The sequence below is a fragment of the Sapajus apella genome, unplaced genomic scaffold (assembly GCF_009761245.1).
Source record: "Sapajus apella isolate SASKATOON/1434 unplaced genomic scaffold, GSC_monkey_1.0 scaffold12, whole genome shotgun sequence".
NCBI classification, from domain to species: domain Eukaryota; kingdom Metazoa; phylum Chordata; class Mammalia; order Primates; family Cebidae; genus Sapajus; species Sapajus apella.
Window position 1 is genome coordinate 4,904,745 of NW_022436952.1, and position 24,324 is coordinate 4,929,068.

The 24,324-nt window shown below is 51.5% G+C and overlaps 1 protein-coding gene across 1 annotated transcript in view; it reads left to right on the forward strand.

Moving 5' to 3' along the window:
* PLXDC1 (plexin domain containing 1) overlaps nt 1-23,895 on the forward strand; it is a 76,968-nt gene extending 53,073 nt beyond the window's left edge. The window contains 7 exon segments of the mRNA XM_032279254.1: nt 5,071-5,226; nt 9,244-9,325; nt 12,986-13,046; nt 14,116-14,251; nt 19,705-19,740; nt 21,874-22,034; nt 23,715-23,895. Of these exon segments, the coding sequence (XP_032135145.1) occupies nt 5,071-5,226; nt 9,244-9,325; nt 12,986-13,046; nt 14,116-14,251; nt 19,705-19,740; nt 21,874-22,034; nt 23,715-23,834 (752 nt within the window). The 3' untranslated portion in view covers nt 23,835-23,895.
* Nucleotides 23,896-24,324: the final 429 nt, after the last annotated feature.

Sequence of the window (24,324 nt, forward strand, 5' to 3'; positions counted from 1 at the left end):
AGGCACTCAAAACACACAGGGCAGCGTATTTACTATGTGGCTGGACAGACTAACCACCAGAAGTCAGTATCATTTCCTCTGTTCATTTGCTTAAGAAACTCTTTAGTTCGTGGTCAGTATGAAAGCAACGTTAGCATTCCCAACATCAAAACTGACAGGGTACCGAGTACCAGATTGGCTGGGAGACCCCCACCCAGGCGGCGCTGAAGGAAATGAGATAGAACAGCAAAGTGGGTCTATCGGGGGGCCAGCAGCCTTCTGAGCTGAGAGCCTCAGGGGCTGACAGCATTCCAGGCTGAAGGCCCCAAGCAGATTCTGATCCACGAATTGATTCTCTCCAAACAGGTGGCCATTATTAACAAACAGGTGCTCTGTACTTTCCCATAACTCAAAAATATACCAAGTAGGCAACTGTCACCTGCTCACCACTGTTTAGACAAACTAAGAGGTTTTCTCCATGAGGGAGCCACAGGGACGGGGTAAACTTAACATTTCTCAACAATAGGGATTCTGAATTAGTGGAATCAGTTAATGAGGGTTTTCTTACAAAGGGCTCCAGCGCTGGCTGCAGAAGGGCTCTAGGGGCTGTGTGCTGAGGTGTTGGGTCCATCCACCTGCCAGGTGAAAGCCAGCACCTCACCCCCAGACACTGCCAGCAGCTCCCGGCCTCATCCTCCTTCCCCACTGAGGAAGTGGGGGCAGGGAGAAGCTGATGTGGTCGCCAGATCGGGCGATTGCGCCTTCTCGCCTCTTCTGATAAAGCATCCTTTAAAGTGCCCTTCGTTGGAAGTTTTTAATTTGGGGGCCCATCCTTCCCTTGTTTCCCTTCTCACTTCTGTTTTCCCCACTACTCTGCTCCCTGAGTCTTTTCACTCAGTCATGTCTTAAGGTCCTGTTAAGTGCAAGGCCTGGTGCTAGGGGATGAGGTAGAGACAGATTCCACGCAGACCGTCTTGGCAGAGCTTTCGGTCTGGCTGTGGGAGTGGCCAGGAGAGCAGATATTGACTGATGCCTGGAAGCAGGGATAAAACAGAATGCCTTAAGGTGCCAGAAATGGTGCTTTGGGGCAACCTGCGTCTTGGTTCCAGAAAGGATCTGTTGGTCATGGAGATGGAAGTCATTGTCTTGGGCAAGCTCCAGATGTTGGTAAAACAATCTAAAACAAATAACCGAGGTGGGGGGGGGGGTATAAGGATGCTTTCATGAAAAAATAAAAATATCACCAAACTCACACTCGAACAAATAAGTACAAGCTGGCAGTTGAAGTGAGCGAATAGTTTCAATTAGAGATATAGTTCCACCCCTCATCTCCCCTTCTGCACCATTTGGTCTCCACACCCCGCTGGAAGGACTGTGTTTTCAGAGAACAACTGGTGTCTCTGGCTGCATTCATGTTTGGGGCACACCCCAACCCTGCTCCCCAGCCCGGATGGTGGGGAGACCCATCCCTAGATCCTGGTGTGAGGTTTCTGGGAGCCCTGCCTTCCCTGGGTGCCACTTGTATCTCTATCCTGGAAATCACCTCCCTTGAAAAGTCCTTGCCCCACCCTGAGTCCCTTTGTCCCTCCCATTCCCCTTGCTGCTGATGAGGGCAAGCTCTGCCCTGTAGCCTTGCAGGTACAGAAATCCTGAAAGCCAGCTCTCCTGCCGCTTTGGGCTCTAACTTAGGAGGGGGCATGTGTGGTTTACTGTGATCTTTGGGGGCGGTCCTTTTGAGAAAGGCAGTCATCTGTGGTGGGCAGGGGAGGAAGGGTGGGCTTCCTTTGGGCTGTGGGCTGATGTTGTAAGTTGTTGAGGTTTTCTTGACTATTTGTAACCCATTCATTCACTCACAGTCATTTCTTAAGTGCAATGCCTTGTGCTAGGGGTTGAGGTACGGAGACAGATTCCATGCAGACGGTCTTAGCAGAGCTTGTGATCTGGCTGTGGGAGTGGCCAGGAGAGCAGATATTGACTGAGCAACGTAATGGAGAACACTGGACATTTCTCAGGGGCTGTAGGCTTAGGGCGGGCCAGCAGGGGTTGGCAGGCAGTAACTTTGCCTGAGAGTGGAGAAGTCTTCAAGGAGGGGACGCCATTTGAGCTGAGCCTTGAAGTGTGAGGCAGCCGAAGGAAGAAAGGTTGACATTGGATTCTAGACCCCATGGCCACAGACACCTTGAAAGTCAGGACATGGGAGACCTGGAGTTTCATCTTTATTTTTTATTTTTTTGAGATGTAGTCTTGCTTCTGTCTCCCGGCTGGAGTGCAGTGGCATAATCTTGGCTCACTGCAACCTCTGCCTCCAAGGTTCAAGTGATTCTCCTGCCTCAGCCTCCTGAGTAGCTGGGATTACAGGGGCGTGCCACCACGCCTGGCAAATTTTCATATTTTTAGTAGAGACAGGGTTTCACCATGTTGGTCAGGCTAGTCTCAAACCCCTGACCTTGTAATCCACCCACCTTGGCCTCTCAAAGCGCTGGGATTACAGGCGTGAGCCACCAAGCCTGGTCTCATGTTTATTTTTTATCGAATTACATTTTGGTGCTGAAGGGGAAGGAGAGATGGCTCCTGGGTGTAGTGAGTGGGGATGGCGTGGGAAAGGCTGCCTAAGACTTTCCATCCTCATCTAGATGTTCCTAGGCCCCCAGGCTCACTCAGAGCCCAGGCCACCTTCTCATAGCCATTGGCGTCACTTAGGGGCACCTGCAGCACTGGGGGCCTTGGTGCTGCCTCTGGGCATGTGAATTACAAAAAGGTGCCCATCCTCACTCCAATCTCTGTCGGACCCCACTTGTGCTTGACAAAGGGTCTTTCTTGTGTCAAAGGGTCATGTGTGCTTGTGTGCAGGTGTGTGTGTGTCTTGGAGGCTTAGGTGTGCCCACGAGGGTACAGGGCTCCGTGGACCTCGCCCCCTCAGCTTTTGATGGAGGAAAGCTCCTCTTAGAGCCACAGTGACTCTGTGGGCACCTGGCAGTTACTGCCTGATACTTATGAGACTTGCCACTCAGCCTCCTCTCTCAGACTTAGGGTTCTTTAGGAGACACACAATCATTCTATCTTTTGAATTTTGACTTATTATTATTATTTTTTTTCCTCATTTCAAGTTTTAATCAAAGCTTATATATAAGGTTACTTTGTTCCTGCATCTTCTCAATTGTTTCTTCCTTGTATTTGCCCTTTTCCTTTCCTACTTGGTGAGATTTGGCTTTCCGTTCAAGGATCTTTTTGCGGTCTTTGTCCAGTTTTAGCCTAGTGATAACCACCCTGCTGGGGTGAATGCCTACATGGACAGTTGTGCCATTAGCCTTTTCCCGCTGCACCCGTTCAATGTAGATTACGTATTTCTTCCTGTAAACCTGGACTACTTTGCCAATCTGCTGACCTTTATAGTGTCCTCGTACAACCTGCACTTTATCATCCTTTTGGATGGGCATGGATCGCACGTTGTACTTCTGTTTCAGCTCTTTGGAAAGAGGGGAGGACATAATCTTCCTGCGAATGTGGGAAGGTGCATTGAAATGCCTTTTGCGATTCTTGCTTCGGTCGGAAGTCACAAAGGGATTGAACTTCATTTTGGCAGCTCCCACTTAGGTGATGGCCGCAAAAGGGAAGCAATTAATTATTTTTTAAAAGATGGAATCTTGCTCTGTCACCAGGCTGGAATGCAGTGGCACAATCTTGGCTCACTGCAGCCTCCGCCTCCTGGGTTCAAGTGATTCTCCTGCCTCAGCTACCTGGGTAGCTGGTATTACAGGTGCCCACCACCACACCTGGCTAATTTTTGTATTTTTAGTAGAGATGAGGTTTCACCACATTGGTCAGGCTGGTCTCGAACTCCTGACTTCAGGTGATCTGCCCGCCCCAACCTCCCAAAGTACAGGGATTACAGGGGTGAGCCACCGTGCCCAGCCAATTATTTATTTTTAAATAAATAATTAGGCTTGGCAAATTGTAAAGAGATGTGCCCTGACGTGGTGGCTGGCGCCTGTAACCTCAGCACTTTGGGAGGCTGAGGTGGGTGGATCACGAGGTCAGGAGTTGGAGACCAGCTTGGCCAACATAGTGAAATGCCCATCTCTAGTAAAAATATAAAATATTAGCCAGGTGTGATGGCGGGTGCCTGTAACTCCAGCTACTCGGGAGGCAGAGGCAGGAGAATTGCTCGAACCCAGGAGGCAGAGGTTGCAGTGAGCTGTGATTGTCCCATTGCACTCCAGCCTGGGTCTCAAAAATAAATAAAATAAACGATGAGATACAGCTGAGATAGTATGTGAAACACGGACGAAGCTCCTCCAGATTCTTTATACAGGAGGGGATGTGGGGGCGGGGCACCCAGCAGCAGCACAGGACGCCCACCCCTTTGTGGAGGCCCCTGCTCAGCTCTGCTGCCACCTTGGGAAATTTTCCTCCAAAGCACCTTCAGCTGAGTGAGAAACATATGTCCCCACTTACTTCTAGTGACAAAGACCCAATTCAAACTCGCGTAAACAGAGAAAGGGTGCATGGGGTGCACAGAGAAGTCTCGACAGGGCCTTGCCAGGGCCTTTGTCCAGGAAGGGTGAGGTCAATTGTGGACAGCAACATGTAAAAGTCAGCCTGTCCAGCTGCAGACGTTCACAGAGTACTCAGCGAGGTTCGGGACCAGATGATCATGGTCTGACGCACTCCCCGCCTCCAAATGATCTCTCGTGTCCACACAGTGTGGTGAGTGCAGTGGGAGGAGGGCACCGGGCCTGAGCCGGGGGAAGGAGGGAGCTGGCCAAGGACGGCTGCTCAGGGGAAGTGGCCCTTGAGCTGGATCTGCAAGGATGAGCTAGACAGGAAGAAGGGTTGGAAGAACATCCTGGGTCAAGAAAACAGCAGCTGCGGAGGCGCAGAGGCAAGGGAAGCAGGCATGGGATCCCCTGTGTCCTGCCCCCAAGAGCAGCCAGGTCTCTGCACTGAGTTGCTCAGCCTCACACCACAACACTCTCCTCCCCAGGTCCGCACCTGTTTCTGTCTCCAGCAGCTTCGACATCATCGTCCCAGGCTGATGGGTGTACTTCCTGCCTTCAGTGGCAGCACGCTAACCTGTCAGGCTCTGGGAAGAGGCCTCGAAGCCCTCTGCCTGTGACATGCTCCTGACGACAGGCTCTGCCTCTGTTTCAGAATCTCGGCGAAGGAGCATCTTTGAATACCACCGCATCGAGCTGGACCCCAGCAAGGTCACCAGCATGTCGGCCGTGGAGTTCACCCCATTGCCAAGTGAGTAGGGGTCATTCCACCATCCCAGAAGGAGCTCTGGAGTCAGGCAGACTGGCTTCAGGTCCCAGGCCCATGACTGACTCCTGTTTTGTGCGGCCACCTAACTTTTCTGGGCCTCCCTCTCTCTTTTGTAACTCAGGCCTGATGCCGCCTTCCTCCCAGAGATAGGGTAAGGGTGAGAACCACCTAGGCCGAGTTGAGCATGTCGGCGGCAGCTCTGACACTTGACGGCTCCATCCCAGGCTTGGGGTGTGCTTAGGGCTTGATTAGGACAGCTATGTCATTCTCACATAATCGAAAGCCGGGAAAGCTGTACCTCTGAGAACGCTTAGACTGAGCTCCCAGAAAAGGTGATCCAGGAACTGGATGGGCCCCAGTTTGTCATTGTATTTTCCTTAGAGGAGGTGATGCCAGGTTCCACGGGCAGGAGGCAAGGGAGGGATTTAGCAGGCAGCTTCCATCAACCATGGGGCCCTGGCCCTCTGCACCCCACTCACCCACAGTGAGGGCAGCCATGGCTGAGGCCCCACCTGCTGTGTGGAGCCCCCAGGATCTGCAGCGGAAGCTCCTTGAGATGGGCTGGGATGGCTGAGAACGTGGGAAGGAGGAGAGCGCCTTCCTTCTTGTTGTTTCATGAAGGTTTTCATTTCCTCTCCCATCTTGTGGTGCCCCCTGCTTCCTCCTGAACCCCTGGCCTTCTCCCTGCCTCAGTGGCATTTCTTTCTTTTTTTTTTTGAAATGGAGTCTCACTCTGTTGCCCAGGCTGGAGTGCAATGGTGCGATCTTGGCTCACTACAACCGCCACTTCCTAGGTTCGAGCAATTCTCCTGCCTCAGCCTCCCAGGTAGCTGGGATTACAGGCGTGTGCCACCTCACCTGGGTAATTTTTGTATTTTTAGTAGAGATGGGGTTTCACTAAATTGGCCAGGCTGGTCTTGAACTCCTGGCCTCAAGTGATCCAACTGCTTCAGCCTCCCAAAGTGCTGGGATTACAGGCGTGAGCCACCGCGCCCGGTGCCGAGGTTACAGGCGTGAGCCACCGCGCCCGGTGCCGAGGTTATAGGCGTGAGCCACTGCGCCTGGCCTCCCGTGGCATTTCTTGCCTCTCTCTATCCCTGCTTCCTCTTCCTTGGAGGTTCTGAGAGCAGGAGGTGGAGAAACGAGAGGAAGAGAAAGAGTGAGGATCTTCTTGAATGCTAGGCCACATCTCAGACAGGGCTCAGCAGGTGTCTTCCCTTGGAGAACAGGAAGGACCCAGACACCAGGGGGTCACAGGGCTGGGACACTTTAGAGGTCACAGCCATACTCCAACCCTGTCACCCTCCATCGAGGCAGAAGGCCCAGGGCCTGAGAACTGGAGGTTCCTCGAGGACTGGTGAGAGTAAACCTCAGGCTCTGTGATGTGGATAAAACTGCATTTCGGAGCAAGGGCATCCAAGGGCAGGGCTGACTGCCTGGGCGGAAGCAGTGAAATGTTCTGGGAATGCGTTTCTGGGACACAGTACATTTAAGGCACTTCCCACCCCTCCAGTGAATTTTGTGCGCATTTAATAGCATTCGGGCCATCTGAAATGTGGATGAGAAGTAAAGGTCGGTAGGTGTTATGAATACCCCAGGAAGATCCCAGAAGTTTCTCTGTGGCCAGTTTAGCTGGAGGCTTTTAAGGGGCCTCCAAAGTCACCGGGAGAGGCAGGGGCAGGGCTCCCACCTGGATGCAGTTGGCGAAGGAGGGGTAGTGCTCTCAAGGCTGTGATTTGAGTCCCTGGGAGGCCAGATAGAAAACTCTGCATCCCCTGGCTTCTCCCTTATCATTTGGGTGTGGGAAGGACTTGTCCAAGTTACTTCGGAGGGGTGAGTGGTTTATCTCCAAGCCATCATACTCTGTGGCTGGTCCCTCCTGGTCCTTCTTCTAGGAGAGACCCATGAAAAGGAGGACTGGGGTGGGAGTGGGAGCTGGGGCAGGGGAAACCCACAGTGAGACCTCCAGGCGAAGAGCTCAGTCTCTGTGCTCAGAGAGACCTTGGTTCAAACCCAGACCTCGCACTCTCAGCTCCATGACTCTCTCCAAGCCTCAGTTCCCTCCTCCATAAAATGGGGATAACAAGAGCACTTATATATTGATTCAACGTGCCATGTGCCAGGCACTGTTCCAGACCCGCTGGACATACAGGGAGTAAAACAGCCAGAGAGTGCTCATCCTCCTGCACGGGGCAGCCCCTGCTGCTTTCCTGCCTGTGGCTCTTTCCATCCACTCTCCCAGGGCCTTCACCGTGGCAGACAAAAGGACATAGTGCCACCCACTGCCAGTCCCTCCTAGAGTGACTGAAGGTGGCCACACCGTGCCCACATAGCCTCTCCCACTCACCAAGGGTGGTTCCCAGCTGCCATGTTGCTGGGGCTCCATGTGATGCATGTTGGCTCCTGAGTTAATGGATCACATGAGAACTCACACAAGAAGAAGTGCACGCGATGTTGATCAAATGGTCATTTTCTGTCGTTAGTTGCCACTTCTTGCGGCTATCAAGGTGCTCCGTTCTGCCGCTTATAAGATAAGCCCTTCTGCACACGGTTGTGCTGGGTGAGTGCCTGTCTCTCTTTGCAATAAAATGCATGGGCTTTGTGAGAACTACTTGCCACTCAGAGCTGCTCTGGTTCATTGAAGTGAGTAGCACTGGATTGCAAGTGAACAGCTCTTAAATCCAGCCCCCAAGCCTCCCGCGCCCCCTGCCCTGCTGCTCTCTGCCTGGCCTGTGCCAGAAGAGTCCACACATCCTCCAGCAACCTGCTCCCACTCATCTCTCAGCTCTCTGGGCCCCAGCCTTCGGTCCCTCCTCATTCCTGCTAATTCCGGCCCCTTCACTCTGTGACGCCTGGTGGTAGTTCTGGGTGCTGCTGGGACCACGTCCGGGCCACTCCCCTCCCGACTCTGCACATGGGACCTTTCTGCCTAGACTTCTTCTCCCACGGGGGAGCTGTTCTCTCCCCGAGGACTGAACATCGGGAGTGGGCAGCGAGAGTCCCCAACAAGCACTTGTGGGGGGCAACCAGAGCATCTTTTAAAAGAATAACTTTTATTTTACCATAGCTATTTCAGGTATACATGATGTTATGGGATGCATATAGACAGCGAGAAGGTTCCCACGATGAAGCAGTGAACATAGCCATCATCTCACAGCTACCTAGATTTTCTGTTCTTGTGGCAAGAACAGCTAAAATCTAGTCATTGAGCATCAACTCCACATACAGTACAATTCTATTACCTACAGTCCTCATGTTACACAGTAGATTCCAGCCTTGTTCATCCTACATAACTGCTACTTTGTATCCTCTGACCTTTAAAAAATCCCTTTCAACCCTGTGACTGTGGGATACGCACCTGGAGGTATAATGTTTCCAGTGAGGTGAGATTCCTTTGTACACACGTACAGCACCTTGTCATTTACCTTCACAGACCTCATGACAATTATAATTCTGTAGTGATTTTTGATTATCTGTTTAGTGTCCATCTCCCCATACGAGTCTACGCCCTAAGAAGGCAGGGACTAGGTCTCACTGTGAATCCCCATCACCCAGTTTAGGGTCTGACCTTCTGGTGAGAAGGAAGGAAGCTAGGGAGTGAGGAAGTGAGGGAGGGAGGGACAGAAGAAGGAAGAAAGGAAAGGAGGGAGGGAGAGAGGGAGGGCGGGTGAGCTCATGCCAGTAGTCCCACCTACTCAGGAGGCTGAGGTGGGAGGATCACTTGAGCCCAGAAGTTCGAGGCTGTAGTGAGCCATGATCAGGTCATTGAACGCCAACCTGGATAACATAGCGAGACCTCATCCCTTAAAAAAAAAAAAAAAAAAAAAAAAGTCAGGAATTGGGGCTGGACTGGACCAAGGGAGGTGGCGTTAATGACCTCAAAGGTCCCCTCTACATCAGGGGCTCCACAGTTCTGTAAATACCGGGAATTCAGAGTTGCACCCTTTGGAGCCCGTGGAGAGGCTCGGTGCTGAGCGGCTGCTGCCTTCTCTCTTGCAGCCTGCCTGCAGCATCGGAGCTGTGATGCCTGCATGTCCTCGGACCTGACCTTCAACTGCAGTTGGTGCCATGTCCTCCAGAGGTTTGCGCCCAGGGTTACCCGCTGACTCCCGCAGCTGACTGTGGAGGAGGGAGACGGTGGCACGGCCCCGCTCCCAGCCCCACTGCCCACAGTCTGCCAACATGAGAGTATCTCTGGCCAGTGCCACTCTGATTCTTAGGACAAGAACATAGCCTGGGGACTTCTGGAGACTATTTAGGGATTCTAGCTGCTCAGGCTCCCTCTTCACACCCAGGAGGGGAGGGTTCATCCTCGAACAGGGCTTTTTAGAGAGTGATCCACAGCTGTGGGCATCAGACCTCGGGCTCCGGTTAAACACGCAGATTCCTGGGACCCATCCCAGCCACTCTGTATCAGGATCTCTGGGAGAGAACCCAGGAAGCTGCATTTTAACATCATGCCTCATCTGCAAAGAAGTGTGAGAACTTCCAGTTCAGAGACAAGATCTGGTCCAAAGACCCAGGACCCCGAAACACCACCTCAAAATCTTTCTTGGGCTGTAACAGGGTTTTCTGAAGACCAGGGGTGTGGACTGCAGGCATCCATGGAAAGTTGGAGGGAGCTGAAAAGCTGTGTTTGCTTGGTTTTAGAAGCTCAGAAAGTTCTGGGTGAGATTCAGTTTCAGTGATAAAGTTCTTAAATCCATCTCTTCTTCCACTCCTTGTTCTGAAATCATTTCCTTACAGATTAGACTCAGAATTCAAGCTCTGTTCTCTGTCCAAGATAAATAAATGACAGGAGGAGGGGGAAGAAAAAGATTTCCTTGGGGACTAGAGTTCTCATGAGAGTGGGAAGCCCTATGAACTCCAAGAGCCTTTAAGGCAATCTTGAAAACTGCTAAATTATAGTCTCTGAGTTCCTGTGCAGCTGTCGTGCCGCTCCTTTCCAATGCTCCTTTCCAGGGCTTGGTTTTTTTTTTTTTAATTTTTCTTTTTTGAGACAGAATTTTGCTTTTGTTGCCCAGGCTGGAGTGCAATGGTGCAATCTCAGCTCACTGCAACCTTCATCTCCCGGGTTCAAGCAATTCTCCTGCCTCAGCCTCCTGTGTAGCTGGGATTACAGGTGCACACTACCACACTCTGCTAATTTTTTGTGTTTTTCTAGTAGAGACAGGGTTTCACCATGTTGGCCAGGCTGGTCTCAAACTCTTGACCTCAGGTGATCTACCCGCCTTAGCCTCCCAAAGTGCTGGGATTACAGGCGTGAGCCACTGCCCCTGGCCCCAGGGATTTCCTTTGCCCTCGCGCCACGGCCCACTCTGGAGTCTAAGGGTAACAGTAATTCCAGGATTCCTTTGCTTCTTTCCAATATTCTGCTGCAAGTGTGGAAGTTCTTGCCTTTGTAGCAGCCTGCCCAGCACACCGGACATGGCTCTGGGCCCGGAGGGGATGGGGTGTGTGCCCATCAGGCCTCCCAGGTGTTCTTCCCACCAGCTGTGCTTTTATTCACTCTCTTGGGGCCTCAGTTTGTTTACCCTGTAAAATGGGCTAGGGTCATGTGATTCAGGAAGATGTGGGAATGAACACAGCTACTTAAACTCCTCAAACAGCATTTTTTTTTTTTTTGAGACAGGGTCTTGCTCTAACATCCAGGCTGGGGTGCAATCACAGCTCACTGCGGTCTCATCCTCCTGGCTCAAGCAATCCTCCTGCCTCAGTCTCCCATGTAGTAGGGACCATAGGCGCACACCACAGCACCTGGCCATTTTTCTAATATTTTGTAGAGATGGGGTCTCACTCTGTTAGCCAAGCTGGTCTTGAACTCCTGGGTTCAAGGGATCTGCCCTCCTCAGCCTTCCAAAATGCTGGGATTACAGGTGGGAGCCTTCGCACCCAGTCTATCAAGATGCATTTTTACAAAGCATTCAGCAACCTTCATGTGAGACTCAGAGCCTCAGAAAGAGTATCTACGATAGACCCCAGGTTGGTTCTTCCTGGAACAGAGCTTTGCAGAATAGTCTGCAGACTGTGAGGCTCTCCTTATACCTGGAGGGCTTGTAAAATGCGGATTTCATCGAGTTCACAAATGTTCTTGGGGAAGAAAAAAGGAAATAAAATAAAATAAAATGTGGATTCCTGGGCCCCATCCCAACTCACTGAATATGATCCCCTGAAACCAAGATCCCAGGAATCTGATTTTTGAAGTGGTCCCCCTTGCGTACTTTCAAATTTGAGAACCATTGTCTGAGCAATGGGGAGATGACCTCAGATGAGCCTGGGCTCCTGGGGCTGGCTGTCACTGCATGACTCAGCTTTCAACAAGCACTGAGCCATGAGAACTGCAAAATGGGTCAGATGACCAGCCAAACCCTCGCATCAGTGCAACCCCCATTTAAAGCATACGCCCAAACTCAGAGACCATGGGTTTAACGAGGGTTGGGCCCTCCTCAACATTTGGAGGTTGGTCAGGTTGAGCGGAGGGCAAGGCCTCTGGTTGTATGCATCTACTGGGGGTTGTGTCAGCAAAGACGGGCACAGAGAAACTCCATCCAGGGGAGCACAGCTGATGGGAAAACAGAGAAACTCCATCGGGGGAGCACAGCTGGTGAGAAAACGGAGAAACTCCATCCAGGGGAGCACAGGTGGTGGGAGCACAGAGAAACTCCATCAGGGGGAGCACAGCTGGTGGGAAAACAGAGAAACTCCATCCGGGGGTACACAGCTGGTGGAAAAACAGAGAAACTCCATCTGGGGGAGCACAGCTGGTGGGAATACAGAGAAACTCCATCCAGGGGAGCACAGGTGGTGGGAGCACAGAGAAACTCCATCCGGGGTGCACAGCTGGTGGGAAAACAGAGAAACTTCATTGGGGGAGCACAGGTGGTGAGAAAACGGAGAAACTCCATCAGGGGGAGCACAGCTGGGGGGAGCACAGAGAAACTGCATTCGGGGGAGCACAGTTGGTGGGAGCACAGAGAAACTCCATCAGGGGGAGCACACCTGATGCAGGCTGGAAAGCATCCCATCCCCAGGCGCCCCATGGGCCTGGGCTCACTCTGGCACATTGTGTTTTCTTGCAAGCTCTCTGGAGCCTCAGCTCCAACTGAGAGCTGAACCCAGGTCCCTAAAAACTCAGCGGGCAGCGCCAGCTGACATGGTCTCTCCACCAACAGCTGCAGTCAGTCCCTGCATGGTTCCCAGCTCCCGTCCTCTCTACCCACTCTGTCTTTCACAGCCTCCATGAGCCTTCCTCTTTACTCTTGGGCTGGAATGGATTTAAACAATTTCATCTTCCATGGCAGGTGCCCCTGCCCCATGGCCCACTCTGGATTCTAAGGGTTACATTAATTCCAGGATTACCTCCAGAAATGGGGATCATGCGCCTATACCAAAGGCTCAATCTTTGAAAGAATCAGTTAGCATAGCCTAAAATAAGCTTTTTTTTTTTTTTTTTTTTTTTTGGAGACAGGGTCTTGCTCTGTCACCCAGGCTGGAGAGTGCAGTGGTGCCATCATAGCTTACTGCAGCCTTAAATTCCTGGGCTCAAGCAATCCTCCTGTCTCAGCCTCCCAAAACAATGGGATTACAGGCATGAGCTACCACACCCAGCCCTAAAAGAAACCTCAGCCTGGAGACCTTAGCTCCTCCTCTCACTATCAGCAGAGAGCTGTTACCGAACAGTAAAAGGGGAGGGCTTCTTTGTCAATCCCATCATACCTCTGACCTTTTGATCCTCCTGCAGATGCTCCAGTGGCTTTGACCGCTATCGCCAGGAGTGGACGGACTACGGCTGTGCACAGGAGGTGAGAAGCGTAAGCATCTGCTGCAACTCCTGTGCCAGGTGGTGGAGAACAGGGCAGCCGGCAGGCCCTGCCCCTCGAAACTCTCCTCAAGGTGTTGTTAGCTCTTGGCAATATCCTCCCCTCCATCTGAGATTTGTTTTCCAGACTGCCCTGAGCCAATCAGACCCACTTTGGAAGGTTTCAGAGGGCTCTGTGGGTCTCTGAGACAAGCATTCTGATGCCTTGACCTTGAGCGGGCAGCTCTCAAGGAATTCTATTGGTGCATGCAGAGGGGATGCTGGGCATGGCCTCAGCCACCACTGGGTGCTCTGGGAGACCGTGCCCCTGTTGACGTTGATGATGCACCTGCTGAGCCTCTGGTCCTCTGGCTTTTGAGGAAGGCAGTCATTCCGGGAGTGCGGAGGGTGGTTCCAGGTGTCTCCTCTTTAGAATCCCATCCAGGTTCCTTCTCACGGCAAGAATTTTCCAGTACACTCAACACTTTGATTCTGGGTGGGGAGCATCCTATTCTCACACCGTAGACTAACACAGATGGGTCTATTCATCTGTGCACTCTTCTTTCCCCCCTCCCTTTATCTCTTCTTGCAAAGCAAGCTTGCTGCCTGTGCCAAGCATGTCACTCTGAGTTGCCCTACCCTCGCTCTTCTTCAGCCTGACCCAAAAGCTGAGGGCCACTGTCCCCATTGATCAGAGGGCAAAGCTGGGCTTCAGAGAAATTTAATGAATTGGCCTGAGTCTCACAGCTAGAAGGTGATGGGCCCAGCATTTAAATATCACCTCTTCAGACCCCATGGCGATGCACTCACCACAGTGTATTTATTAGTCTGAGTCTGGACAAGCTGTCTTTTTCTGGCCTTAAACAAATTCCTGTCCAGCCGCCTGCTTCGGAAGTTGGCTGTTGGTGACCATTCAGATTTGCTCTATTTATTTAAGATTGGCATCTCAGCCCCTTCCTTGAGGATGGATTTGAAGCAGCTGACAGATAAATTGCCGCGTAAGATAAGACGCTTTCAGGATGAAGTGAAAGGTGTAAATGCATTCAGGATACAGCACTGGCTCTCTCCTGCAGGCAGAGGGCAGGACGTGCGAGGACTTCCAGGATGAGGACCACCACTCAGCCTCCCCTGACACTTCCTCCAGCCCCTACGATGGAGACCTCACCACTACCTCCTCCTCCCTCTTCATCGACAGCCTCACCACAGAAGGTAAGCCCTGAGCCCAGGTGGGGAGCAGAGAGGGGGTGGGAAGGAGAGCTACCCCTCTGGGGCCCCCTCTCTATCCTTGACAGGGATTATCTCATGGGATGGGAACTGCCCCATCCTTTTACAGCAAAGGGGGCCTGAAGTTCAGTTTAGGTCACCTGCTGGTGAGAAGCAGAGCCAGATTTAGAACTTGAACTCTACTCCTGGGCTCTAACCACTGTGCTGGCCCACGTCAGGGCTATGGACAGAATTCACTGTGAAGAGGGGAAAAATTAATATCCCAGCCCAGTGCCAGGTATTTTATATAATTTATCTCAGCTAATCTTAATAGCAATCCTCACAGAACCTGAAAAGGCTCATCCCTGTAGCAGGTGTGAACTCAGTCCATTTACTCAGATGTGAGAGAAAGGCTGCCTTGTTTTTCTGTAAGTTCACCTGGCTTCTCACCTTCAGGCCCTGGAGTGATGGATGGGGAATTTCAGCTCAGCTGTCCACCCACCCTGCCTAATCAGGTCTGGCAGTCCGGGGGCTTCCCTGCTACCTGGAGGCCTGGGGGTCTTGGTTAAAGCTGCCAGAGGTCCATCCACCTGAATGCACCAGGCAGTGTCCCAGGAAGCCTTGTGCAGGCTCCTCCAGTCCTAGGCCTCAAATCTTCCCTTTCTCCCATGCCCCCTCCAGGATTCCATAGCTATTTCTGAGACATTCCTCTCCCTTATCCTTTCTCAACACCCTACATCTCGGCCAGGTGCAGTGGCTCACGCCTGTAATCCCAGCACTTTGGGAGGCTGAGGTGGGCGGATCATTTGAGGTCAGGAATTTGAGACCAGCCTGGCCAACATGGCGAAACCCTGTCTCTACTAAAAATACAAAAATTAGCCAGCTGTGGCGGCGGGCGCCTGTAATCCCAGCTATTCAGGAGGCTGAGACAGGAGAATTGCTTGAACCTAGGAGGTAGAGTTTGCAGTGAGCTGAGATCATGCCACTGCACTCCAGCTTGGGTGACAGAGCAAGACCCTTTCTCAAAAACAAAACAAAACCAACAAAAAAACCCCAAACCAAAAACCCCGCATCTAAGCTTTGAAAGCCCCTTCCCTTTAGGCTGAGACAGAAAGACTTGGTTCTTGATGGCTTTCCCTGAGCCAAATATCTGTGTGAAAGGAATAATGGTAAGAAGGAAAGAAGAAAAAAGTTAATATTTTAAAACATTCAGCCATGACTTTTTCCCCCTCTAACTATGTTAGGATTTTTTTTTAACTTTGCTTATTTTGTTGAGACAGGGTCTCGCTCTGTTGCCCAGGCTAGAGTGCGGCAGCATGACTGTGGCTCACCGCAGCCTCCAACTCCGGGGCTTAAGCAGTCCTCTCACCTCAGCCTCCCAAGCAGCTGGGACTGCAGGCATGCACCACCATACCTGGCTAATTTTTAAAAACTTTTTCTAGAGATGGGGTCTCACTATTGCCTAGGCTGATCTCAAACTCCTGGGCTCAAGCAATCCTTCTGCCTCAGCCTTCAAAAGTGCTGGGATTACAGGCATAAGCCCCTATACCTAGCCTACAGTCCTTCTTATAGATGAGGAAAGAGGCTCATAAAAGGGAAAAGTAGGTTATTCAGGGTTGTGTGGGGGGTACGTGGTGGGACGTTCTTTCCAGTGTCCCTTGCCTTTCTTTTTTTTTTTTTGAGAAAAAGTCTCGCTCTGTCACCCAGGCTGGAGTGCAGTGGTGTGATCTTAGCTCACTGCAACCTCTGCCTCCCAGGTTCAAATGATTCTCCCACTCAGCTTCCCTAGTAGCTGGTACTACAGGCGCATGCCACCACACCTTGCTAATTTTTGTATTTTTAGTAAAGAAAAGGTTTTGCCATGTTGGCCAGGCTGGCCTCCCAACATGCTGGGATTACAGGCATAAGCCACCACATTCAGCCTGTCCCCTGCCTTTCTAAACGTCACCTAGAGAACTGGAGAACTAAGGCAGTGACCCATGGACCTGGGGGGAAGGTGTGGAGGAGGATGAATGAATGATAGAAAGCACTAGCATTTGTGGGGACCAACCAAGTGCCTAGTAGGGTGCTAAAGTAGCGCATGAATTAATATTCATCCTCCCAACAATCCTGGATCTTGATACTGTTATATCCTTATTTTGTAGAGGAGACACTAAGGCTCAGAGAGGCAGATGACCTGCCCAAGGTCACACAGCCAGGAAGGGACAGAGTCAGGTTTCATCCAGCCCCGAGAGCAGAGATCTTTCCCCTCAACCCCGTTGCCTCTCTTGGTGCTGAAAGAAATGGAAAAGGCTCTCTGTGAATTCAGGTCAGGGCAGAGTAGCAAAACGTGAAAAAGTGAGGCAGATTCCGAAAGCTCCCATTACTCTGAAGTTGCTTTGGAATAACAAGGAGCTGGCACTGAGAGCAGAGCACGTGGTGGTGCTATAGAGGATTCAGTAAAAAAGCAGAGGCTGGAAGACGAGGCTCATGCCTGTAATCCCAGCACTTTGGGAGGCTGAGGCAGGCAGATCACTTGAGCCCAGGAGTTCAAGACCAGCCTGGGCAACATAGCAAAGCTGTGTCTCTAAAAAAATACAAAAATTACTGAGGCATGGTGGTGCACATGTGTAATCCCAGCTACTCAGGAGGCTGAGGTGGGATGATCGCTTGAGGCTGGGAGGTTGAGGCTGCAGTGAGCTGTCATTGCACCACTGTACTCCAGCCTGGGTGACAAAGTGAAACCCTGTCTCAAAAAAAAAAAAAAAAGAGAAAAAGAAGCAGAAAGAAACTTTGCCCTTTGGGAGTTAATGACTGAGTCCAAGGAAACCTTCCAGTCAAAGAAAGCTCCTCTTACAGGGAGGTAGTCCCTGATTACTTACTCCTGGGGAACCCCCTGGGCTGACTGAGGGCATGTTCTGAGCCCAGCACTGGGCCGGGGGGCTACAGACACCCCCTGGCCCACTCAGAGGGTTTAGCCAGGCAGTATCTGGTGGAGCCACAGTGTCAGAGGCTAGAAGTGGGCCTGTGGTGGCGTGGAGAGCCCAGGATGTGGCACTTGGGGGCCAAGCCTAAATCCTGACTTGCTATTACCGAGCCCCTGGGCTGTCCTACAGCCCACCACGCAGGTTCTCTGTCCTACAGAGGCAGCGAGTTCTGTTTGCCAGTTTTATTATCTGAGTGCATCCCTGCCACCTCAGGAATGCATCTCACTTCTATGTTTTGTGTGATGGTTCCCAACAGAAAACATTCATTAGAGTAAACAATTTGGGCTCTATGTCCTTCCAGTCCTGGAAGAGGTGGCAAAGATTATGAAGTTACATCTATGAGAGAAAAAACTTTTTGGGGGGTGTAATGGGATCTCACTATGTTGCCCAGGCTAGACTTGAACTCCTGGGCTCAAGGATCCTCCCACCTCAACCTACTAAGTAGCTGCAGGTACGTGCCATTGTGCCTGGTTTATAAGAAAAAAGCTTTTTCATGATGACTTCCCCCCACATGCCCAACTTGCAAGGCATCTTGGCAGGACAATTTGAGTCACTTTCCTGGCTGTGTGGTTACAGCCCACACAGGGAGACTTGCAGAGGCGGGCGTGGGATAGAGTCTTTCCTGTACATTCTGTCTGAGGGTACAGGCTCTTTCAGGGAGATGTGAATGAAGGGACCCAGCACTCCAGCCAGAGGGGCCTGCCCAGGCAGGACACAGGCACACAGCAGCAGGGTGGGAGGAGCGGGACGCATGGGGGCTGGATTTAAGAGCTGTTCACTTGCAATCAAATGCTACTCACTTAAATGAACCAGAAGACCTCTGAGTGGCAAGTAGCTGTCACAGAGCCCATGCATTTTACTGCAAAGAGAGACAGGCACTCACCCAGAACAACTGTGTGCAGAAGGCTTCACTTATAAGCCACAGAACAGAACACCTTGACAGCCGCAGAAGTGACAACTAACAGAAAATGACCCCTCATTTGATCAGCATTGCATGCATTTCTTCCTACGTGAGCTCTCACGTGATCCATTAACTCAGGAGCCAATGTGTATTCCATCGAGCCCCAGCAGGATGGCCGCTGGGAGCCAGCCCTTGATGAATGGGAGAGAGGCTGTGTGGGCACAGTGTGGCCATCCTCGGCGCTCTGGGAGGGACTAGGCGTTGGTGGCACTGTGTCCTTTTGTCCACCAGTGGCCGGTGCAGACTGGGCTACAGGTGATTTTCAAAGGTCTAGATTTGCAACAAGTTGATTTGCCCAGTGATATTTAAGTTAACTTTGGTTAGCGTTGATGAATCAATTCATTATCTTCAACTTGCAGTAACAAAATAGATTCAAAGCTGTGTTTAAATACCTTGTTTGGCCAGGTGAGGTGGCTCTTGCCTGTAATCCCAGTGCTTTGAGAGGCTGAGGTAAGAGGACTGCTTGAGCCCAGGAATTGAAGATCAACCCGGGCAACACAGTGAGACCCCATCTCTACAAAAAAATTTTTTTTAATTAGCCAGGAGCAGCTACTTGGGAAGCTGATGTGGGAGGGTCACTTGAGCTCAGGGGGTTGGGGCTGCAGTGAGCCATCATTGTACCACCACAGACCACCGGCCTGTGTGACAGAGCAAGACCCTCTCTCAAATAAATAAATAAAGTTCAGGGACGTAGGGCAAGAATCTTCAGTCATTTATATCATCTTCCTGATGTGGAATTCTGGCGTTTCTTTCCCCATAAAAATTCTTCATGGGAAGGAACCTCAGGAAGGGTGGATCCTTGAAACTTACTTCCCAGCACTTTGGGAGGCTGAGGCAGATGGATCACGAGGTCAAGAGATCGAGACCATCCTGGTCAACATGGTGAAACCCCGTCTCTACTAAAAAAATATAAAAAATTAGCTGGGCATGGTGGCGCGTGCCTGTAATCCCAGCTACTCAGGAGGCTGAGGCAGGAGAATTGCCTGAACCCAGGAGGCGGAGGTTGCGGTGAGCCGAGACCACGCCATTGCACTCCCGCCTGGGTAAAAAAAGGGAAGCCCCGTCCCATAAAAAAAAAAAAAAAAAAAAAAGAAAAGAAAAGAAAAAAGAAAGCCATGGGCTGAAGGCCTTGAGGTATAGACAGAAAGTGAATTGGGATTCTCTCCTGCACACTGCAGCCCCAGGGAGTCTGCAAGCTGATCTGACCTTGTGACACGCACAGCCCCTCTTTGAATCCTTCCACAGCTCCCTGCTGCCCGCAGAACAGGCAAGGTCTCCCATTGCTCTCCTGGCAGCTGGCCCTCCACTCACAGCCTCATCTCTCACCAGCCCCCCCATAGACTCCCCACCCTCCAGCTACACCCAACTGCTGTGTGACTTTGAGCAAGTCTCCTCCTCTCTCTGTGCCTCAGTTTCCTTACTTTTAAAATGAAAGTTTGGACGGAACCTCCCTAAAGTCCCATCTGGACTCGGAGTGACTAAGGCCGTAATGACTCCACTAATCTTGCTCCTTCTGTCCTCTCTCTTTGAAGATGACACCAAGTTGAATCCCAATGCAGGAGGAGACGGTGAGTACAGAACTGCCTGCCCTCAGTGTCAGACCCAGTGCCTCTTGGACGCTCCCCAGAAGAGGGTGCAGCAGTCGCCTGGCCTATTTTTATGAGTGCAGAGAGGGAGCAACTGCAGCCTGAGCATCTCAGACCTCCTTCGGGGTGGGGAGGCAGGCGGGCTTCTGGACACAGGTGCCCTAGATCGAAGGAACATGTCTACCCCTGGACGTTTCTCATCTCAGCAACGAACGTCCTGTGATTCTTCTCCAGCTCTGTCCTTGAATATTCACTGCCCAGAAAGGAGTGGGAGGAGGGGAGGGTCTGAGCCAGGGCAGGCATAGGTGGGGCCCGTGGCCATCCCCTCTGATCCCCATGGGCTCATAGTCAGCGAGGGGTGGAGAGCAGCTTCTCTTTCCTAACCCAGGCTGGCAGAGAGGACATAAAATTGTCCACTACAATTTTTGCAGGGTGCCAGAAGGCAGGACCACCCCCAGCCTCCTAGGATTACCTAGAAGGATAATCTTCTTTCTGAGGGTGGGAGCTGCCCCCACCTCCCCTGCCCTTTGCCCAGAGCCAGCTCAGGCCTTTGCTGCAACCCGTGCAAGAGTAGAGATGAAAGTGCCTTCCAGCTGCAGGGGCTGGAGACTGTCATCTGGGCTTCCGGCAGGAAAGGGAAGATTATTAATGCAGCAGTGCTATGGTGTCCCCCAGCAGAGAGGGAGCCATTGCTTCTCCATAGGCAGTGGCTGTGAGCGTGTATGTGTCCTGCGGGGGTGGCTGGGCCATAATCCCCTTGCTGTGCACCATGTGCTCATTGGCAGAAGCCCTCATCAAATCATCAGAGCCACTGCAGGCTGTGGGCTGACTGCCAACCAGGTCAGGGGAGGCTCGCTTGGAGCATTTCACCTCCGCCCTCCCACCTGTTGGCAGACAGAGGCCCTAGCCATGCCCTGGAGTACCCCAGGATAGTGTCTCTCCTAGGTGTCCTCTGCTTACAGAGTGCAGAGCAGAGCAAAAGGGATGAGGAGGACAATGATTTTGAATGCACGCAACATCCCATTAAAACCCGCCACCGCTAGTTACCTCCCATCCCACCCACTAGCTTCGTAGGAGGAATGCAACATTTCTGTTGCCAACCTGCTCATCTGTCTTCTCTACCTCATTATCTCCGCATTCCTTTAGGATAGGGTGAAGAGGCAAACAGCCACCCCCGGTAGTGTCAGGGAACTTGGTTTCTTAGTGGCGGGCACTGAATTTGTGTGTCTGTGGGGAGATTGCTTAACCTCTCTGTTATTTCCATTACCTCAGTCATGCACGAAAGGGGTTGAGCTTCCAGCTCTCTGGAAAATAGTCTCTCCCTGCTGGGACCTATTTCAAATGGCTAGGATGTTCTCAGAGAGTGCCTGTTGGCTTATTAGCTTCCAGAGGACCTAGATCATTATGCACACTTTCTCTGAGCTTCTCTGATGGGCCTGCCAGTTTCTCCAAGAGCTGAGGACACAGAGTTGAATAAGTCATCCGCCTTGCCCTCCAAGAGGTCACAGTCTGGAAGTGGACAAGGGATAGGGAAAGCCACGGTCACTTGCTCACTTTATAGCTAACACTTATTGAAGTTATCCAAAATGGGAGACATGGTCCTCAGTGCTTGACATGAATCATCTCATTTTAACCCTCTCAATAACCCCATTAGGTGGGTATTATTATCCTCGTTCGACAGAAGTCATAATGAAGACACAGAGAGGTTATATAATTTGCACAAGGTCACACAGCTAGTATGTGGCACAGCATAGATTTCAATCCAGGCAGCCAGATTTCAGATCCCAAACTTAACCCTCACATGCCCTCTGTGAATTCCTTAATAGCACTTCTGTGGTGGCACAGATATCAGAGAGAACTTCTCTTATGATACTTACTAGACATTTGGGCAACTTTTAGGTGATTTTGGAAAACTACCCAGATGGTGCCAAGAACAAAGTGAATGCCTTACTCATAATGATTCCAGCTCCTGCTCAACCTTTTCCTGTATTTAATGAGTGGACCCAAAGGCTCTGTAGGCTTTCATTTCTGAGACTTTGTTAGAACCCAAGACCCCATGGTTCGACCTTCCCTGCTCCCCTGCAGCCCCTGCCTGCCCTAATGATCTCTCCACAGGCCTTGAGAACAACCTGTCCCCCAAGACGAAGGGCACCCCTGTGCACCTGGGCACCATCGTGGGCATCGTGCTGGCAGTCCTCCTCGTGGCCGCCATCATCCTGGCTGGGATTTACATCAGTGGCCACCCCACGTCCAATGCTGCGCTCTTCTTCATCGAGGTCCGTGTGGCCGCAGGGCTGCTGTCTGCTTCTGCGTTAGTGTCTCCCACCACATACCCCATAAACCTTCATCCACCCCATCCTGGCACATTTCAAGATTGCTGGTGCCCATTAAATCCTGCACCCCAAGAAATCAGCACCTCAGAACTCCCTCGGCCCTCTTGTCCTGTGGAACAGCCCCTCTGCTCTTGTTCCCCCATTTGTGAAATCAGAAAAGAATCCCTAGAGGAAAGAAAGACCACAGTGCCACACGGTGCCCATCTAGTGGCTGTGCAGCCACTCTCTAGTGATTTATGGTCTCTCATGCCCAAATGCCAGGCTCAGTACTTACTCAAAGCCGTGATGGAACCAGGGTCTCTTAGAGACGCTGTCTCTAAGGAAATTTTAAAAATTAGCCCGGCATGGTGGCATGCACCTGTGGTCCCAGCCACCTGGAAAGCTGAGGTGGAAGGATCCCTTGAGCCCAGTGGTTTGAGGCTGCGGTGAGCTCTGATCACACCACTGCACTCCAACCTGGGTGATAGAGGAGACCTCATCTCTAAAATAAAAATAAAATAGACAAACCAAATAATGATAAGAATGGCCCTCTGGGAGCTTTAATTGAGGATGCTAAGATTTGAATGTTTCAATTCTGAAAAGTCAGTCTGAGGGGCAGCATGGGACGTGAGGCTCAGCCTCCTTCACTTGGGGCTGCAGAGCTCAGCAGCTCCTGTCCCCAGTCCTCCACTCCTGGCTTCTTTGACATTCCCCACAGGGTGCAGCAGTCGTGCCTCTATGACCCTAGTCTCCTCCACATGGGTCACGAGCCCAGCAGTCTCATTACCCACAGGCCTAGGTCACTCTGCCTGTTTCTTAGGAGGCTTGGCCATTCTGAAGTCTTAGCCTACCTGGGTAATACCTGGGAACTGTGGATCCCCAGGCCACAGGGATTCTGATAGGGCAGGTCTAAGGCAGGCCCAGAAATCTGCATTTTATTTATTTTGAGACAGAGACTTACTCTGTCACCTAGGCTAGAGTGCAGCGGCACAATCTTGGCTCACTGCAGCCTCTGCCTCCTGGGTTCAAGCAGTTCTGGTGCCTTAACCTTCTGAGTAGTTGGGACTACAGGTGTGTGCCCCACACCTGGCTAATTTTTGTATTTTTAGTAGAGACGGGGTTTCACTATGTTGGCCAGGCTGGTCTGGAACTCCTGACCTCAAGTGATCCACCCACCTTGGCCTCCCAAAGTGCTGGGATTACAGGCATGAGCCATCACTCTGGCCAGAATCTGCATTTTAAGAAGCTCCCTGTTGACTCTGCTATGGGCCCTGTGCTACCTGGAGGGTTATCTTGGCATTTCCAGAGGCTCCGCGTCATTCCAGCCGCCTCTGAGCCAATTCCTCACTTTGCAGTCCCCGGTCTCCACTTGGTGTATTGCTGAAGCTTTTAGCTGTGAGTTCTGCAGACCACGCAGCGAAGGATGAAGTGCCCTTCCACACTGTAGCTTACGGCAGGTTTCCCAGTGGCTGGGGGATCACAGCAGGGCACGTTTTAGGGAGAGGGTCCCTGAAGGCCAGTTGTCTGGCTCCTAGTAGGCCCCAAGGGCCCTTGTAAGAGAGAGTCTTGGCTTTGCTGCTCAGGAGTGTGGGGGCCCCATGGGGAGGGTCATGCCCACTGACTTTGCCTCTGTGCCTTCTCCAGCGGAGACCTCACCACTGGCCAGCCATGAAGTTTCGCAGCCATGCGGATCATTCCACCTATGCAGAGGTAGAGCCCTCGGGCCATGAGAAGGAGGGCTTCATGGAGGCTGAGCAGTGCTGAGAACACCAGGTCTCCCCTTTGAAGACTTTGAGGCCACAGAAAAGACAGTGAAAGCAGAGAAGTGACTTTTCCTGGCCTCTCCCAGCATGCCCTGGGCTGAGATGAGATGGTTGGTGGCTTACGGCTCCAGAGCTGCTACTGGCTTTGTCAGCACAGCCCGGATATCGCAGAGGGGGCCAAAAAGCAACCACATGGATGTTTTAAAGGAACAATAACTAATCTCATCCTGTTTTGACGCAAGGGTTCTCTTCTGGGTCTTGTAACCATGAAACAGCAGAAGAACTAACATAACTAACTCCATTTTTGTTTAAGGGGCCTTTACCTATTCTTGCACCTAGGCTAGGGTAATGTTAGAGCACTGAGATAAAATGCAAAAACAGCAATCATGCCATTTGCAAAACTAACTTTGGGATTAAAGGGGAAGCATGTAAACAGCTAACTATTTTTGTTAAAGATTTATAGGAACGAGGAGGTTCGGCTATTATCACAT